The following is a 20,017-nucleotide window of genomic DNA, read 5'->3' as shown; positions in this document are numbered from 1 at the left end:
ACACAAGATGTTACGAGAAATTACAGAGCAAGTCAGGGGAGTGTCAAGCTGAAAGTCAGAGGAAAGCTAAGGGTGGAAGTCATTTTAGTCCTCTTGGGGCTTGTAGGCCACTGTTCTAGCTCATACACAGAAAGGTAAACAGCACAGTACTGCCTCTTTGGAGACAGTACTATAGAATAAGTCAATAAAGAATGAGGTGAGATTAAAAGGAAGTAAGTTTGATGAAAACGAATGGTCAGTGAAAAAGACTCAGATAAAGAAGTGAACAGGGAAGAGAAAAAAGCAACAAAATACAGTACAGCTCAGAAGACAAGGGCAGAACAGCAAGCACTGCACTTCATCTTAGTTTATAATGCCCCACAGACATCCCAGCAGGTTTTGCAGACAAGTCTCTGCAGTATGTATTTAATACCTGCCAAAGCCAACTGTTTGCACAAAGTAGGAACAGTCACTTCAGCTTAAATATGAACTAATGAAAGGGTCAAAGCTTAATGAGAGAGGATGAACCAATATTATGATCTCCAAAGGGTAGGGTGGCAATATTTGACAGGCTGGGCATAAATATTTTAAGGCAAATGATGTGCTCTAATGCTCCTGATCTTCAAATCTGATCAAACTATCTACTGATGTCATTCTACTTGCTTGTGTTCCAAGATATCCTCCCTAAAAGGATAATTCTTTGAAGGAGGGGGTCATTAGATGAGGAAAAAAATTGTAACTAGAGCAAATTTCCTTCCACCCATTCATCCCATCAGCACACACTCTTTAAGGTAATCATAAAAATAGCCTGGCTCCTCCCACACTAGCGGAAACCAAGGTCATTCTGTTTCTAGTTTATGAAGTTCCATTGGCAGGAAAGTGGTAAAAGTGGCAGAAGAATCAAGTCCAGAGCATGATGGTATTTACAGGCATAGGGTCTACAAAGGGCTCTACACAGGCAGATCCCAATCCCATATTGATCCATTTGAAGAACTTCAGTATTAGCCTTCAAGCTGACAATTATGAGGTCCAAACAATCTCATCTATCTAAAGATCATTGTTTGAGGTGACAAAAAATAATGAGCTATATTCATCCTTGCTGCTGTTTCCATTCCTCTGAGTCCGACTACAGGGCCCATTGAAAAGCTACAAAAACAAGAGAAAAATCCATATAACTTAAATCTCTTATTCCGGAGGCCAGATTGTGGGGGTTGGTAGCTCACCCATGTAAAAAATTTCAATTACAGTCTACAAGAGAAGAAAGCAGATGGAAATGATGGTGCGAAAGCTTTTGAAGTTGGAACAGGCAATGATACATAAACCATAAAGTGAAGATGATAATTCTGACAAAAGGTTATAAAAAAATTTTTAAAAATCAAATTTATCTTCTGCAGCAAAGTGCGGGTGCAACCAGTACTTTATTAAAATACTCTGTTTTAATTAAGTTTCTAGTGACTGCCAAAGTTGAGTCACGGTGGGTTCCTAGAGTCAAGGGGAGTTTTAGCAGGAAACCACCTACCACTTTAGAACTATATTCCAGCTATACCATCTGACTCAGCTCAGTAGACGATTTTATCATCATAAATGATGTGGATGTGTTCACCTATGGACAATTTCTAAATGGCTCCAGATCTTCACAGCTGGATGTCATGCATTTCTATAATGAGCATCCAGCAAGGACTTAAGCTTGAACAGAACTTTAAATAGACAAACAATTCCATTGACTAACTATTCACAGCTTTTTGGTGACACCCATGTACCATGGTACCAAGTACCATGTTGAACTGGGGTAGTATATGTATTGGATCTTAGCATTTTTACTATTTTTTTTCACTGAAAATTATTTTTAAAGGGAATTTTTTGGCAGGCTCTGGTTCATAGCTATAGATCTAGATACAGTCATGTTGGTCAACACTTTGCAAACATGAATTAATTCTCAGAATTCATAAAGTGGATCGATGTTATTGTACCTATTTTGCAGAATTGAAGAATGAGTTGTACAATGAAGTTAACACACAGATCAGTGGTTCTCAACCTATTTGCCATAGTGGGCCACACTTGCAGCTCTCAATGTGTTATGTGGGCTGTACCCACACAACTTACTTCCTGTGTATCCATTTACAAATGTTTTGTTTTTTAAAACATTGAGCCACAGCAGTGTGCTGATTGGGTTGCATGTGGCCCATGGGTTGAGAATCACTGCCATAGATGCTTGATGTCACAAACAAAAGCCAGTTTTCTAGTTATTTGTATGGTCCTCGCCACTTAATGACCCTCACCACTGATCTGAGTTCCTCACAATTATTATTAGATTCCTTTCTCATAGTAGCTCATCAGGGAGTGAATACCATATTCTGCCACATATAACCCATCTCTGAATATAACACACACCCTATGTTTGAAAAGGAAACATGAAGAAAAAAGATATAATCTTGGGTAACTGTGTAGTAAAAGCTAGGGAGCCAACCCTACGCCTGAACCTACTGCCATCCCTGTGCATGGGATGAAGCTTGCAATGCACACTGGATCCGGGAGCTGTGAGCCAATTCCAACCCTGTACATCAGGTCTGGGGCCATGGCTTAATCCAGCATGCCAGGTCCAGGGGGGGGGAGGAGGGGGGGGGTGTCACATGCTGTGTTACAACATGAATTCTGCCCCTGCTTCCTCACCATCAGATTTCTGGATCTGTGGGAATCTATTTCCTCACGTATAATGCACACCCCAGTTTCCACCACCTTATTTTGGGGGAAAAGATGTGCATTAGATGCAAGAAAATCTGGTATTAGCTTCACTCTACATGAGGCAAAATAAACCACAGAGCTCAGTTATGTACATATTCACAGTCAGAGCAGAAGCCTGAAACAGAGCTAGGTATTACACTCAAGCCACCTGATTTTAAACCAGTAAACCATTCACTTAAACATCTTTCCTTCCTCTCTCCCTCGCTCCCTCCCTCCCTCCCTAGGTTAAATGACCTACAGAGTATTGAGGATTAAATTAGATTGCAATTACTGCAGAGTAGATCTGCTCAAAGGCAGGTACCACACTGTGGTTGATGCCCTGGAAGTTCACAATCTAGTTTACCTTGAACTCATTTGTGTATCCATGCAGTAAATCAAGATGTATAAGTCCTTGTTGAATATTCTGTAGGAACCATCACACTTACATATCCTAAACTTTGTTTGGCCAACATTATATTTCAAGAAACTACATTAAAAAGGCTGCTTAGATTGCAAATTCAAATGTGAAGATTTGAAAAGGTAAGATTTTTGTTTCCAACCTTCCTAATAGTTTCTTAATTTGTCCTAGTTTTGCATTTCAGCTTTAATTACAGGATCACATACTATATCAGAGCATAGGGAGCAGAGCTTATGTGGGAGGTCTTGGAAGCTGGACAGGAAGGAATCGCCTCCCCCATGTCTTAGAAAGCCCTCTCTGCGGCTTCAGCCCCGGACTAACTTTTATTGCTTGCTGTGGAATGTGGCTGATAGATTCATTGGAACTGCTCCATTCACCCTTATGCAGAGCTTCATAGCACATGAGAGTTGAGAATGCCCTGCACAGGCCCCAGCAAACCTGCTCCATCCTTCTCCAGTGCTGACTTGGAATGCCCAACCCTTGGGAAAGGAGATGGGATTTAACCCTAAGGCTAGGGACAGACATTCAAAAAGCCTGAGCCTGAATTGATTCAATCTTTGCAGATTAGTCTAACCTGGCTAAGCTGAACTGGTTTGTAACTGGACAGACATTCTCTCTGGACTGAGGAAATTCAGGCACATGCCTGCAGTGGCTTAGGCTAGAAGCCGAGGGGCATTAGATCAGCCCTCCCTTCCCTTACATAGAGCTGAGCTGAGGGGGGCTGCTAGCACTCTGAGAAAAGGAGGGGTTTGCAGTGCATGCATCTGTTGATGATACAGAGCTTTTCAATATCTCTCTCCCTGCTTCGTTATACTGTCTGCAGCAAACTGACAGGCAAAGAAGGCAGCAGGAGCTGACAACAGTGTTTATCACCTTATCAGCAAAACAATAGCCTCTCTCCATTACTTCAAACTCTTCTTAAACAGTTTACTGCTGACCTGTTGATAGGCTCCAAACAGCCCTAAGTGGTCACTGTTCTGTCTGCCTGTCCCAGTAACATTGGAGACACTCACACATAGACACCTCTCAGCATTAGCTAGCATGCCACATGCCTAGGGTCTGTGGGGCTAGGGTCCATACTGTGGAAGATAGGAGGGAGGGAGGAGGGGATCCCTGCTTGTCCAACAAGCAACGAGGGGGTGGCAGGGGGAAGCCAGGCAGACACTGCTGTACTGGCAGTTTCTGCCGGAGCTCCAGCCAGGCAGCAGAGGGGAGGATCCAGCCCTGTTGTGGAGCAGAGAGCCCCGCCCAGCCCATAGAGCATGCTGGGATGCTGGGGGAATCTGATTTATCTCAAACCAGAAAGGGGTCTGGGACAGACATTGCATAAACCAGTTTGAACCAAATCTGTTAAGTCTGATACTACATTCAACCAGTTTTGTCTTACACTGGTTTCAGCCATTTTCAAACTGGTTTATGTGCACTGAACATCTGTTCTGTTACAGGTTTAAACCAGTTTCTGATCACTTAAACCACCTTATGTGTAATGACTGTCCCTAGCCTAAGTGGGAGGGGCAATACAAGTACAAATAATTTGTGTGTATGTAAATTAGGTTTTGCTGGCTTCCGGGAGACTGCCAATTTCAGTAACAGCATAAAGCCTGATTCTGCACTGTGTGAGCAGCTGCTAGAAGGTGCTGAATGCCCTTAAATCCTGTTGAAGTCAGAAGGAGATTCAGACATTCAGGATCAAACTGGCTTTCTATGCAACATAAGAAGAGAGGCAAAGAGAGTTTAACTCACTAAGCCCCAACACTTCCTTGTAAGTGCAGTAATGAAATCATCACATGCAAGCCGGAGAGAGGATGCCGAATGAATCATAAGAAGCTATTTATACTCCAAAAAAGTGCAAGCTGCACCATTCTGCACCACACTGCACTGCAGTGTGTGCAGACAGGCCATCATATTTCTGATCTGACCCAAATCAACTGAGTCCTGAGTTTTCTAATGAGTTCATCTCTCAGTTCTAAAGAAATTCCCAACACCCCACGCAGGCGCACACTGTCACAAGTTCAACAGTAAATAACTCAACTGCAATCTCCCTGAAATCAATCAGTGGAAACTAGGAATTAATTGGAATTCAGGGAAACAGAGGCAGGTCACATGAGTAACATTTTTGCTACCACAGTTTATCTGTACAATGATATTTTACAGCTTTCATGCATGTGATTCAGTTTCCCTGAAATTAACCTAAAAAAAAAAAAAAGAAAAGAAAAGAAAGAAAGAAAGAAAAACCACAGTCTTTCAGGGGGATCAGAAACCAATTTCAGGAAACAAAATCAACTGAAAGTAAATGCATTCTTTGTGCATATGTGTATTTGCAAGATTATTTTTATTGCGTTTCATAAAGAAACAGATTATAAAAACTACAAAAAGGTATGTACCTTTTATATATATTGTCAAACATTGCATGTTTCATGGGGTCATCAACAAAATTATGCAAATATACACTTCAACAACTTTTCCAAGCAAGACCAATCTTAAACCAACATAGATTAAGCCAGGTGAGTCACAGACATTGATTACACACACACACACACACACACACACACACACACACACACACACACAGAGTCTAATATAATAAAGAGCTTAGTCCATCTAGATAAATAGATAGATCGTCCTTCAGGTGTAGGGATGTGTGTGTGTGTGTGTGTATGTATGTATCATATGTATAGGTGTGTAGCATATGTATCTCTGTATGTGATGTATGTATGTATGTACATATGATTTATCTTTACTTAAATATATAGTTGGGAAGAGGTATTGAGTGGGGTTTCCTAGGAGTCTGACCTGGCTTGGTATTGTTTAACATCTTCAATAATGATATGGATGGTGGGTTTGAGCGTATGCTTAGCAAATTTGCAGATGACACCAAGTTAAGTGGAGTTGCAGACATTCTGGAGGTTAGTGCCAGATCCAGAATGACCTGGATAGACTGAAAAAACAGTCCACAATCAATCAGATTAAATTCAACAAGGAAAAGTGCAAAGTCCTGCACTTGGAACAAAAGAATGACATGCACAAATACAGATTGGGGAATGAATGGCTAGGCTGCAGTAATTAAGGAAGAATCTGGAGGTAACAGTGGACAATAAGCTGAATATGAGCCAAAAGGGTGCTCCTGTTGCAAAACCCCCACCACCAACATACTAGGTTGTATTAATAGAAGCATCTCTTGTAAATTAAGGGAAGTGATTCTGACACTCTATTCAGCACTGGTAAGGCCTTACCTGGAGTACTGTATCTGGTTTTGTGTCCACACTTCAAGAAGGATGCAGACAGATTGGAAAGAGTCCAGCAGAGAGCTACAAAAATTATTAGAAGCTTGACAAGCATGAATCCTGAGGAAAAGCTGAAAGACGTAGAGTTATGTAGTCTGAAGAAAAGAAGACTGAGGAGGGATTTGATAAGAGTCTTCAAATAAATACCTGCAGAGTGATTATAGAAAGGATGGAAATAGCTTTTTCTCTGTGGCTGTCAGAGACTGGAGCAATAGCTTCAAATTGCAGCACAGGAAATTTAGTCTAGGGATTAGGAAGAACTTTCTGACAATGAGGGTGGTCAAGAATTAGAACAGGCTACCTGGAGAGGTTGTAGAATCTCCATCTCTGGATATTTTCAAGAGCATGTTGGACAGACATTTAGCTTGGATGACTTAGTCTAGAGTGATCCTGCCTTGAGCAGGGGGTTGGACTAGATGACCATGAGGTCCCTTCTAGTTCTACTTTCGTATGGCTGTACATATATATTCTCATGATACATGCTCAGTTTCCACAATAGCCATGGGCATTGACCAGGGCCATAGGAAAAATCTAATAATACCAGTCTTATATTTTTTGATGATTGATGTTGCACCCAGATATTGATCTGAATTTTTGAATTTGTGCTAAGACGACTAGAACCATGGCCTCTGACATGTGGAAGAACCCAGCTAACAGCTCATTAGCTAAAACTAAAAGTAATGACAAAAAACAGTCATCTTTCCCTCATATCCCAAAGAGACTGCATTTGTCAGAGGCCACACTGTCACAAAATAAGAGGTTGAGTGATAATATAACAGTTGAATCCAAAAGCCAAACACAGGGCCAAATTCAAATTTTTGTAGGATATAAACACAAATCTCCAACCTATCCTATCACCTCATCCTTTTCTGTGTAAGGCTAAAAAGACTTGTGGGCATCACATTTCACTGTTTTAAAATCAGTAGTATGTCAAAACCAAACAAACTTGATTTGGATGTATTATACAGCCCCACACCTTCTTCAGTCTCCTTGACAAAACCACTGATAATAATCGGTATGTAGTACAACATCCCTCCATGGCTTACAAATAACTCAGATTGGGGCTTCCATCAGCATAGGGTGGAGGGTTCCCTCTAGAAGTGAATCATCATACAGTTAAGCATTATAATAGACTTCAATAAGAATTCAGTAAGGTATAACACAATGGGGAAGTCAACTATCTTGTGGGTTTTCCCCATTTTCACCTATTTAATTGCTTCTATTAATTCATCTCCTAGTGGCAAGAGGCAGGGAGCAGGATTCCACAATGTGCAGCTGTTCAGAGGGCAGCGCATTGAATTGATACATACAATTGATCAGGAATTGTAATAATTCTGAAGCTGGGACTATGTTTAAGAAAATCATATTCTTTTACTTTTTTCTTGGGAGACTATTTTTTTTTTTTACATTCCCTCTCCTTGGTAGATGTGAAACTAATAAACCTATTAGATCAAGTGTGATCCTGTTAGGACACCAGTAGGTGTGGATAGGGACATGATCAGTGAAGCAATTATATCAATAACAGAATTAGCCAAGTCCCTGGAGGGCATAAAGAAAGCCAGATTTAGAAGAACCAATGTACTAAGAAAAAATAGGAATAGTCCATTTACTGTGCGATCAGCTTCGTTTTCCACTAGCTTGTGATCTTGAGGGTGGGATTTGCCAACAAAAACATCAGAAGTTTTTTAGAATCTCCAGCAATCACAGTAGAACTAAGGGGTTTCCTGTATAATTTAGTAAAACTTCCACAAAGCATGCCCAGACCACCGAGTGCCAGAACGACACAAAAAAAACTCACCCAGATGTGGATGAAAAGATCACTTTTCATGCACTGTCATGCTCTAATTTAGTAGTCTCACCTATCTCACTCTTTAAACTGAGTAAATTTTCCCCTTAACTTGCAGAATGTGTTCCCTCTTTTACATTCCCAGAAGTAAATATGAGAACTGGGACCATTTGACTGGTTCAGTAATTATTTTGGTCATGTAAGGACTTATAGATGAGGATGATGGAACAGCTGAATCACCCATGCTCTCACATGCCATACTACTCCTAGAATACGGGCTGGGGGATGTGGAGTCAGAGTCTATGGGTGAAATTCATAAGAAGCTGATTCCACAGCTCTTGGGTTACTTTACCAGAAGCTCCCACTTGCCAGGCATCTGGGTGATAGAGCACATGCAGCTGAATTGGGAATTAATACATTGCACCAGTAGTGTGAAGCAAATCAGTCTTGTAGGGCAGAGCTGTCCAATGTCAGGGGCCACAAGCCACATGTCATGGGCCCCAGACTGCACACTATGAGGGTTGCGTGCCACAGGGACCACACAGGCTCTGCAGGACTCCTGCCAGATGAGTCCCGTGCTGCCACCACCATGTGGGCAATCCCCCTTGACTGTTGCCACACAAGAAGTGTGAGACCCAACCCCCCACATTGTCCCCATCATGTGAGTGATTTCCTCCCCCACCAATGCCACAAGAGTTGGAGCAAAGTGAACAGCAGCATCTGGATGGGAGCCTGGGGGCTCTACATTAACCCTTCATAGGCTACATGCAGTCTGTGAGCCACCCATTGGACAGCCCTGTTGATGGGCATAATCTTCTCGAGCATCGCAGACTGAAAGGAAAGTGAGAAAAAAGTGGAGAAAGGAATATAGGGAAAAACTCTGGAAAGACTAAGAAAGAGCACCAAAATGGGTCAAAGCAGTAACACTCACTATTGGGAATTTGAAATGTTGCAGTTGTCTGTAGCTCACTCCCTGCAAAAATGGCATCTCCCCACTTGAATCACAATCAAAAAAGCAACAACTGTTGACCACTGTAATCAAAATGGAATCAGTGTAAGGTCTGGAGAAGATAAACCATAGGCACTCCATCCAGGTCAGGAGCTGTGCCAAAACTCATTGTTTAAATGGTATTTCCCAACACACACCCTATATTTTCTCATACAAATCTCCATGCTTATATAATAAGCATATGGTAAGGAGACAGAAAAAGAGCACTGTATGTTGTGAGACTATTTCTCCAAAACTAGATGGTCTCCTCCACTCCGCTTTACAACTGGCCAGTTTCCCTTCCCACATTAAATGGACACATAAGTGACAGTGGCGGATTATAACTGCTGTTGCAAATACAAAGATTGGCATCTGAGAATGCAGCAAACAACCCAATGCTGTGAGTGGTCTTCACTTCAAATTTCTTTCCACATGTACTTGCAATCTGAGGCTGTGGGAAGGGGTGGGTTCGAAAAGCAGTTAATGAAATTGAAGACGGTGATTCAGGGGAAGGGAAAACAGATGGAAAGAACTTGAGGAAGTGGATGAGGGGAGAGGAGAATGCCAGAGGGAGAAGAAGGCAAGACAAGTGGGAAAAGTGAGAAACAGTAGCAAAGGAAGAAGGGGGAGATGGAGTGGTTCAAAAAGGCAGAATAAAGTTTCACATGATTCAGCCCTCTACACTGGGTCTTCTCACCTGCTCCACTAGATTTTAGGGAAGGAGTGTCAACCTCACCTAGGGTCCAGGCCAGGTCCAGATGGGGCTCTTGAAGGACTGGATTAGGCCTGGGGTGCAGTGGCAATAACGTGCCAAGTGCCCGCAAGGCAGGAGACCATTTGCTGCGGCAGAAGTGCATGAGCAGCAGTAGGCCAGGCAGCCATGGGGAGATGGAAGGCTATGTTGCACAGAACACATCCACTGCTGGCCTTCCTCCAACTTTCTGTTGCCTACTGGTGACATGAGAAGCTGGATAAGTGGCTCCATAGATTCGTAGATTCTAGGGTCGGAAGGGACCTCAGCGGGCCATCTAGTCCGACCTGCTGCCTTTGGCAGGAAAGAAAAGGGTCACCAAACCTGGAGTCATGTGAAACCAGCTAGGTACCTGTCCAGTCTCCTCGTGAAGACCCCCAAGGATGAGGCGAGCACCATCTCCCTTGGAAGCCCATTCCAGATCCTGGCAACCCTGACTGTGAAGAACTTTTTTCTAATGTCCAGTCTAAACCTCTCTCCAGTAGCTTATGGCCATTGTTCCTTGTTGTTCCAGGGGGTGCCCTGGTAAACATATCGTCACCTACTTCATGTTGCTCTCCCCTTATGAATTTGTATGCTGCCACAAGGTCCCCTCTCAGCTTTCTCTTGGAGAGGCTGAAGAGGTTAAGGTCCTTGTAGGGCCTTCCCTGCAGGCCTCTAATCAGATGAGTGGCTCTTCTTTGGACCCTCTCCAGGTTGTCTGCATCCCGCTTCAACTGCGGCATCCAGAACTGGACACAGTACTCCAGCTGCAGCCTGACCAGTGCCACAGAGAGGGAGAATCACCTCCCTGGACCTGCTTGTGAAGCACCTAAGGATGCGTGACAAGATGCGATTAGCTCTGCCGACTACTTCATCGCACTGATGACTCGTGTTCATCTTGGAGTCAACAGTGACTCCAAGATCTCTTTCTGCTTCAGTGGTGCTGAGAAGGTCGCCCCCCAGCCTATAGGTATGATGGCAGTTCTTTCTCCCCAGATGCAGCACCTTGCACTTGTCCTTATTGAATTACATCCTGTTGCTCTCTGCCCACTTCCCCAACCTGTCTAGGTCAGCCTGGATCTGGTTCCTCCTCTCAAGGGTGTTAGTTTCACCCCATATTTTTGTGTCATCCACGAATTTGGACAGGGCACTTCCCACCCCCTCATCCATATCACTGATGAAGATGTTGAACAGCATTGGCCCCAGAACCGAGCCCTGAGGGACTCCACTACACACATCTTTCCAGGCTGACACCAACCCATCCACCACCACTCTCTGAGTGCGAACCCTGAGCCAGTTTGGCACCCAGTCTACCATATAATCATCCAAGGCAAATCTCCTCAGTTTATTTATAAGGATGGTATGGGATACCATGTCAAAGGCCTTCTTGAAGTCCAGATAAATAACATCCACCTCGATTCCTGCATCTAAACATTTGGTGGCCTTGTCATAAAAATAAACTAGTTTAGGCAGGACCTGCCTGCTATAAACCCATGTTGGTTACCCCTCCATATCCCATTAACCAGCGGGCTCTCACAGATGTGTACCTTGATAATTTTTTCTAGGATTTTCCCAGGGATAGAGGTAAAGATGACTGGTCTATAGTTCCCCAGATCCTCCTTCCTCCCCTTCTTAAAGATTGGGGCGATATTGGCCCTCTTCCAATCCTCTGGGACCTGACCCAAGCACCATGAGTGCTCATATATCCTTGCCAGAAATTGAGCTATGATACTCACTAATGCCTTCATTACCCATGGGTGGAGCCCCTCCGGTCCTGGTAATTTGGACATGTCCAGTGCCTCCAAGTGTCTTTTGCCATATCAGTACTGACTGTTGGTTGGCTGATGTTCCCCTTGATGGTGTCCATGATGCATATTGAGGATTCATCTAGATTCTTGTTTAAAAAGACAGAGGCAAAAAACTCATTGAAGAGCTCTGCCTTGTCCCTGCTATCCATCACTAAGCCCCCTGCCTGTCATGTAGGGGTCCTATGCTATCCTGCACCCTCTTTTTGCTCCCAACGTATCTAAAGATGGGCCAGAACCAGCCCGAGCTGTATGTTTGACACCCTTGAATAGAGGTTATAGCCTTATCACTTGGCTCTGGCCACCTTTCTTTGACTTCTTGCAGAGAGAAAGGCTCTCTCTCAGGCTTCCTCTGGGTGGAATGTCAAGCTGCCAGGCTCACAGGAAATTCCTCAGAGATGGTGATGCAGTGGGGTCTTGGGCTGGCACCAGGAACGTTGTCAAATGTTTCTTTAAATTCCCAACACAGTAAGAAACACAAAGCCATATTAGGATTGCAGACACTTAATTTAAATAAATCTTTTCCACAGACAGGTCACTTGCTAAGAGATCAGTTTGTGGTTAAGTCATCCTTAAACCCCTCCTGGGGCACTCCACATTCAGCCAGTTAATAAGAGTTGACATAAATGTCCCGAACATCAAGTGTAACCTTGAAGCAGAATAACCTCCAACCCCTGATAAGTCAGTCACAGTCTTTAATAAGTTCCAACATGCAAGAAGGAATCCAGGTTGTAGGCATATTGGTCTACAGCAGGGGTCAACAACCCCCAGCATGCATGCTGAGCATGGCTTGCAAGGCCATTTTGCTCGGCACACCACCGCTAGCCCGGGCTCTAAGCACCTGCTGCTAGCCATTGTAATAAAAAGACGTTAGCCCCCATAATTTTGCAGTAATGCTTGAGCAACAACCATATGATAGAAGTGTCTTATGACCATCTTATGACCCTTTTGTGTAAAGATCAGGAGGTCTAATGTCCAAGCTGTGGTTCTTACTGCTTGCCTTGCATTTTGAAATCATCTCTGTCCAGTGCCTTAAGGTTACGATAAGATAAGAAGTTACTAAAGTTTAACTAACTTTGTTGAAATTGCTCTTTTCTTCTGAGCATGCTGCAATTCTACCTTTGAGTGCGCACGTACTAACCCTGATAAGTCACATTAACCAATAACTAGTTAAGTACAGCCTACAAGATAAGACATCACAATTAGGAACTGGTACTGCAGCCAATAAACTTCTAGTACGTCAAGACTCTGTTGAATGTAAGCTATAAAAATGTGATTCCAGGCCGGACTCATCATCGGCCCTGATTTGAGCTCTCTGCTCCTCGGTCGAACTGTTTGCAAACAATAAACCTAGATGGACCCAGCCTGTATGTGTGACTCTTTCCTTGAGGGTAATTGAACAAGTCTCCAGGGGAACGAAACTAGCCGTTTTGGCAACAATTTGGTGAGCCAGCCAGGAGCCCTCTGGACTACTTCGGGACACGACGAGATCGGCAAAGGGGAGTTGTGAAGTGGCCGCCAGACTGATCTTGGAGTCCGTCACAACCCCCGGGTCCGTGAGTCGGGCACCTGAAAGGTCAAAGGCACTCCTTTGAACGAGTCACCCAGGCTGAGTGGGTCCGAAGAGATGGCGCCAGGGGTCCAGCAGAGTGAGTATTCACTTTCCTTGTGTCAATTGAATGGTCTCTAAGGGAATTTGGGGAGCCCTGAGGATTTAAGTGTTGGTTTTGGTATCCAGCATATTGGTCTGGATTTTGGATCCGGGGAATCCCTTTAGAAAAATGAGCCGCTGACCAAGTCTGAGACTATAGCTGAGCCTAGCCGCACCGATTCTGCCCAACAAGGTAGAGTCGAACGCAAGGGGGCTCAGCTGGAACCTCGTGACTCAGCGGACAGGGACCTGAGTGCATTTGTATATTGGTCGACACAATGGGTTCGGGTAGCTCCCGAGAAGAAGATTCTGCTTCCCCATTAGGATGCATGCTGAGGAATTTTGGTAAATTTAAGGGAGACTATGGAATAGAAATGACAAAGGATGACTTGATTATATTTTGTCAGAAGGAATGGCCCACTTTCGGGGTTGGATGGCCGGAAGTTGGTTCTTACAATGTAAAATTAGCTAATGCAGTTTCAAATGTGATAACCCAGGACGGCCACTGGGATCAGTGGCCGTATATAGATTGTTGGATAAGTGCTATAATGAATCCTGTTCTCCCATGGGTTCAGAAGTGTAAAAAGAAAATGTGTAAGATGTTATTGGCAAAAGACACTGGGAGAACAGCCCAAGTCCTTCCTGATTCTGGTAGTGAGGGAGATCTGATTCAGGGACCAGGACACAGAGTTAGAACACAGTCACCTGTCAGCCCCAGTTCCAGGAGTCAGGAGTCACCATCATCATCTCAGACGGACTCTAGCCCCAGTTCCAGGAGCCAGGAATCATCACCATCATCCTCATCATTCCGAGAGGATCCTGACTTGTTGGGCAGGGAGAGGTCAGAAAGTCCCTCAGTAGCACCCCTAAGTGGCCTCGGGGTTTCAGGAGAAAAGAAAGGAAAAGACCCAGAGAATCTCCCACCAACAGCTCCCCCTTATGAGGAAATGGACAGCTTCCCAGAGGGGCTGGCTCAGCTCAAATCAGCGTTAAAGCTCGTGGAATCCTGGCATGATAAAATCCCCTGAAGTACCCGTAACAAGAACCCCAAATACACCAATTACAATTGTCCCATGAGACAAGTAGTGACTCCAGGAGAAGGGGGGGGAACAACCTTCATTTACGTACCCTTTCACACGTCAGATTTGTTTAATTGGAAGAATCAAAATCCTTCTTTTAGAGAAGACCCCGATAAGATGCAAAATCTGTTTCGGTCAGTAGGGCAAACCCACCATCCTACCTGGGCTGATGTTCAAATGATGCTGCATACCCTCCTGACCTCTGAAGAAAGGCGGATGGTACAGGGAGTAGCGGATAAGATAGCTGAGGAGCGGGTAGTAGCCCCTGGAGGGGACCTGCGTGCTGTATGTCCTATTGAGAGTCCCAAATGGGATAACGACTCAGAGGAAGGGAGAGATCTGAATCGTCAATATCTGGGGATTATAGTAGAAGCTCTGGGTAAGGCAGTACCACGGGTACCAAACCTCTCCAGGATATGCGAGGTCCGCCAAGGAAAGGATGAATCTCCCTCAGCCTTCCTCGAGCGGTTGTATGATGCCTTTAAGAAATTTAGTGAAATAAACCCTGAGGCTTCAGAAAATCACCGCATGGTGAATATGCTGTTTATTGGGCAGGCGGCCCCAGATATAAGGAAGAAGTTGCAAAAAGTTGAAGGAGGACCAGGGAAACCCCTTTCAGAGCTAGTGGAAATTGCATATAAAGTCTATGGGAACCGGGATCAAATAGCAGAAAAGAAGGAGGAGAAGCGTGGACAGAAGCAAATGGCCATGCTAGCAGCCGCCTTAAGCAAGAGTACTAATGGCAATGGAGGATGGAAAGGGCAACCAGAGGGGGGGGCAGAAGAAAGGAAGAGGTCGGCCACAGCCGGATGAATGTGCATATTGCCGGGAAAAAGGACATTGGAAAAAAGATTGTCCTAAGCTACGGGATAAAAAGAGGGAAACCCAATGAGGGGACCGCCAGATGCTAGCGGAATCCTCGGGAGAAGATTCTAGCTGAAGGGTCCAGGGATTCAAGGCCACCGCCCTATGGGCAAACGCCCGGAAGGATCCCATGGTACAGATTAGGGTAGGTGGCAGAGATTATGAGGCCCTAGTGGATACTGGGGCCACCTTTTCAATGATTCCTGTGAAACCCCCTTTAGCTAAAGGAAGCGGAAAGTATGTAATGGTAGAAGGGATAGAGGGAAGATGGATCAGATTGCCTGTATATAAGCCCCTCCTCACGAAGATTGGGAATAATAAGCTGGAGCATGCATTTGTAGTATCACCTGCCTGCCCAGTAGCACTATTGGGACGGGATTTGCTAACAAAACTGCAAGCGGAAATCTTCTTCCGTGAAGATCAAATCGTAGTGCAATTACCGGTAAAACAAGGCTCAAACTACCAGATGGCTTTACGGACAGTTGAGACAAGATCAGAACCCAAAGGGATTGAGATTTTAGAAAATGTGGATCCCTGTGTATAGGTAGACGGAACTCCTGCCCGAGCAAAATATGTACACCCTGTAAAAATTCCCCTGAGGGAAGGAGAAGGTCCTGTGTGTGTCAAACAATATCCTCTGAAGAAAGCCACTCGAATAGGCTTGAAGCCACTAATTGAAAAATTTAAGAGGTATGGGTGGTTAATAGAGGGATCATCCCCCTTTAACACCCCAATCTTGGGTGTACCCAAAGCAGATGGAATCTCTTTTAGGCTGGTACAAGACTTAAGGGCCATAAACAAAAAGATTTTAGTGGACCACCATACAGTCCCAAATCCCCACACCATCTTAACCCAGGTTCCAGCGGATGCTGAGGTATTCTCTGTGCTAGATTTAAAAGATGCTTTCTTCTCTATTCCACTACATGAAGATAGTCAGAAATTGTTTGCCTTTGAATGGGATGGGAGCTGACATGGAGATACACACTCCACATGGGGTTCCCCAGATTCTCGGAGGAGAAGGAGGGAAATTTTTGAACCCCTCCAGACAATCGAGATATGAAATCTTTCTTTTATCTAATCCAGGTCTTACCTTCAAGCACACCACTGCCTTAAATCCAGCGACTCTACTGCCGGAGCCGGGGCCTCCAGGTCATGATTGTTTAGAAGTATTGACACAGACAGCACTAATTCGCCCTGATTTGAATGATGACCCAACTGAGAACCCGGAGGAGGAATTCTTTGTAGATGGTTTGAGCAGTGTGATACAGGGTGTGCGATATACCGGATGTGCTGTGGTGACATGGACAGAAACGGTATGGAAAGAAAAGCTCCCTGCGACATGGTCAGCACAGGCAGCGGAGCTCATGGCCCTAACTTGTGCACTAGAATTGGGAAAAGATAAAAGGGTAAACATTTTTACAGACTCACGTTATGCCTTTGCCACTGTTCATGCCCATGGGTTGTTGTGGAAAGAGCGGGGATTCATCACGGCCTCTGGACAAAAGATTGCCAATGGCCCACAAATAATGATGTTATTGGAAGCCCTCCGGCTACCAAAGGAGGTGGCCGTGGTACATGTAAGAGCCCGTGGCAAGGCTGCAGATGAATGCCAGAAAAGGGGAAATGCAAAGGCTGACATGGCAGCTAAAGAGGCAGCACAAACAGGAGGAGAGGCAGTGTTCCAGGGCACGGCCCATGAAGTGTCTTCCTATTTAGAAAATTGTAAAGTAAAATATGGTCCAGGGTCAGATAAGCTAGCCGCTGAACTCAAGGCTAGTAAAAATTCACAGGGATGGTGGATCGTACCGGGAGGGAAAGTGTTGATACCTCGAGCCCTGCTGGGAGAGATACTCCACCGATTGCATTCTTCCACTCACATGGGAAGCACAGCAATGGGAGATTTGTTGACTCGTCAAATGGTAGCCCCCAGACTTTATTTGGATGCCCAGAGAGTGGTCTCTCAGTGTCCGACTTGCCAGAAGGTGAATCCAAAATCTGCCAGACCACCAGCTCCCATGGGAGGAAGACAGTGGGCTCAATATTCTGGACAAGCTTAGCAGATTGATTTTGCTGAACTTCCTAGATCTGGCCGATACCATTATCTGTTGGTACTAGTTGACCAGTTAACTGGGTAGGTGGAAGCGTACCCCACGAGAACACCTACCGCATCTACAGTAGCACGGGTGCTACTCCACGAGATAATACCCAGATTTCTGTTACCTGAGTCTATTGAGTCAGATCGAGGCAGTCATTTCGTGGGGAAAATAGTACAGGAAGTGTCCAAAGCTTTAGATATCACTTGGAAACTCCATGCTCCATGGAGACCCCAGAGTTCAGGCCAGGTGGAACGCATGAATAGGACACTGAAGGCTATGTTGACAAAAATTTGTATTGAGGCTCATTTGAAATGGCCACAGGCACTCCCACTGGCTTTAACTCGTATTCGTAGTACACCACGTAGGGGAATTAAATTATCACCTTTTGAATTGATGTTTGGTATGCCTCCCAGGGTCTTGCCAGCAGGATGGAGGGAACTAGTTACTGTAGAACTTGGTAAATCTGAAATTTGGAAACACGTTATTGCCTTGCAGTCTGTTTTGTCTTCTCTACACAGGTTTGCTGCATCCTTCCAGAGCCTTCCGCTTGATGCACCAGCCCACAACTTCAAACCGGGTACAGAAGTGGAAAAAAGATCCTCTTGCGGAAAAGTGGGAAGGACCCTATCAGGTGTTGCTGACTACGCACACGGCTGTCCGCTTATCAAACAGCGACAAGTGGACCCACTATTCAAGAGTGAAGCCTTTTCATCCGGAGGACACCAACTCCCAGGGTGTGGTCACCCCGGAAGCTGACAACACCCGGGAACAAGAAGCCGACAAGTGGACAAGTGAACCAGTAGGAGATCTGAAGTTACGTTTACACAAATGTGGACTCTAATCTATTTTTTTGGCTACCGTGCATCATGACCCTTCTGAGACGGACTGTTCAATCAGTTGTTAACCGTGAAATGTTTGTACACTATCAGAAATTGGCTATTGCAGACACTTATTAAAAATTTAGAGTAAGAAAGCATCTGAGGGGGGAGTTGTAGTAAAAAGACGTTAGCCCCCATAATTTTGCAGTAATGCTTGAGCAACAACCGTATGATAGAAGTGTCTTATGACCATCTTATGACCCTTTTGTGTAAAGATCAGGAGGTCTAATGTCCAAGCTGTGGTTCTTACTGCTTGCCTTGCATTTTGAAATCATCTCTGTCCAGTGCCTTAAGGTTACGTTAAGATAAGAAGTTACTAAAGTTTAACTAACTTTGTTGAAATTGCTCTTTTCTTCTGAGCATGCTGCAATTCTACCTTTGAGTGCGCACGTACTAACCCTGATAAGTCACATTAACCAATAACTAGTTAAGTACAGCCTACAAGATAAGACGTCACAATTAGGAACTGGTACTGCAGCCAATAAACTTCTAGTATGTCAAGACTCTGTTGAATGTAAGCTATAAAAATGTGATTCCAGGCCGGACTCATCATCGGCCCTGATTTGAGCTCTCTGCTCCTCGGTCAAACTGTTTGCAAACAATAAACCTAGATGGACCCAGCCTGTATGTGTGACTCTTTCCTTGAGGGTAATTGAACAAGCCTCCAGGGGAACGAAACTAGCCGATTTGGCAACACCATGGAGCCCAGGCTGCTCCCAGCAGGCAGCTGGGAGGCTGCAAGCCCTGCTGCAAGCAAACCAGGCTCTGTGGCCGGCTGCAGCTGGGAGGCTGCAAACAGCTGCTCCGGGCTCCGGCATGTCAGCACTCTGGCACTTTCCAAGGTAAACACTGGGTTTTTTGGCACTCTGGCCAAAAAACATTGCCTACCCCCGGTCTAGAGGCAAAAGGAATCAAAATTCGTGGTCGAGGTGATATCTTTTATTAGACCCACTAGATTTTTGCAAAAAAACCCAAAAACCTATGTTTGCAAGTTTTTGGGCACAAGCACCCTTCATCAGGAATAGGAGAAAAGATTGTGAAAGTTCTCCCAGATAGAAATGAAAGTTCGTATTTCATAGGAGAGAGTTGAAGGTGTGGTAAAATCTCCTGTTTGGAACAGCTCATTTTATTCAGATTAGGCTCAGAGAAAAATTGGATTAATCTGTTTACCTTGAAGCTGCTGGGTGGCAAGCAAGATGTAGAATCATATTCCTTCTGGTTATGATGTTTCATAGCTCACAGGAGAGTAAAAAGGTGGAATGCTGTTCTGGGCAGGAATTTCTTATGTGGTGAGGTGTCTCTGGGCTCTGTGATAATGCAAATTACCTTAAACAAAGGCAACGCCTGCCTTTGTTCACCTGGAACAAACAACTTTGAGGTAAACAGACTAATCCAACTTTTCTCTGAGCCTAACCTGCATAAAATGAACTGTTCCAAACAGGGGATTTTACCACACCTTCAACTCTCCTGTGAAATATGAACTTTCATTCCTACCTAGGACAACTTTTACAATCTTTCCTCCTGTGCCTGAAGAAAGGTGCTTGTGCCCAAAACCTTGCAAATAAAGACTTTTTTTTAAAACAATCTAGTTGGTCTAATAAAAGATATCACCCCTACCATAAGTTCTGATTTCTTCCAACATGCAAGAAGGGCAGACATAATAATTGGGAAGTAAATTTGGTGTAAAACAAAACAGGAATTCAATTTACTGTGGGCTACTTAAAAAGCTTTCTGT

General features: G+C 44.4%; 1 protein-coding gene and 1 long non-coding RNA gene across 7 annotated transcripts in view; one reads left to right on the top strand and one right to left on the bottom strand.

The window, feature by feature from the left end:
* Nucleotides 1–20,017, bottom strand: part of LOC106737934 (uncharacterized) — a 61,700-nt gene that overhangs the window by 34,699 nt on the left and 6,984 nt on the right. The gene's annotated exons all lie outside the window — the stretch shown is intronic.
* LOC132244600 (uncharacterized) lies at nt 13,265–18,564 on the top strand. 5 transcript variants are annotated; one of them, XR_009456198.1, is made up of 2 exons: nt 13,265–13,363; nt 17,900–18,564. XR_009456198.1 is itself a non-coding variant. In XM_059716281.1 (2 exons), exons 1-2 carry the CDS (start codon nt 13,342–13,344, stop codon nt 18,243–18,245), a joined length of 345 nt encoding a protein of 114 aa, XP_059572264.1. In that variant the 5' UTR covers nt 13,265–13,341; the 3' UTR covers nt 18,246–18,564. The 5 variants fall into 5 exon arrangements, 4 of the variants coding, with proteins under 4 accessions (XP_059572264.1, XP_059572263.1, XP_059572262.1 ...); XM_059716281.1 differs by having other exon boundaries at nt 17,923–18,564; XM_059716280.1 differs by lacking the exon at nt 13,265–13,363 and adding an exon at nt 15,859–16,621 and having other exon boundaries at nt 17,923–18,564.

This window comes from Alligator mississippiensis, chromosome 13 (assembly GCF_030867095.1).
Source record: "Alligator mississippiensis isolate rAllMis1 chromosome 13, rAllMis1, whole genome shotgun sequence".
In the NCBI taxonomy this organism is placed as follows: Eukaryota; Metazoa; Chordata; order Crocodylia; family Alligatoridae; genus Alligator; species Alligator mississippiensis.
This window is presented reverse-complemented; position numbering and strand designations above follow the sequence as displayed.

Coding starts and splice junctions, on each gene's coding strand:
- LOC132244600 (XM_059716278.1), top strand. CDS start 16,208: ATGCTTTCTTCTCTATTCCACTACATGAAGATAGTCAGAAATTGTTTG. Junction 16,715..17,899: donor AATTGGGAAAAGATAAAAGG/GTAAACATTTTT, acceptor ATTGCCTTGCAG/TCTGTTTTGTCTTCTCTACA.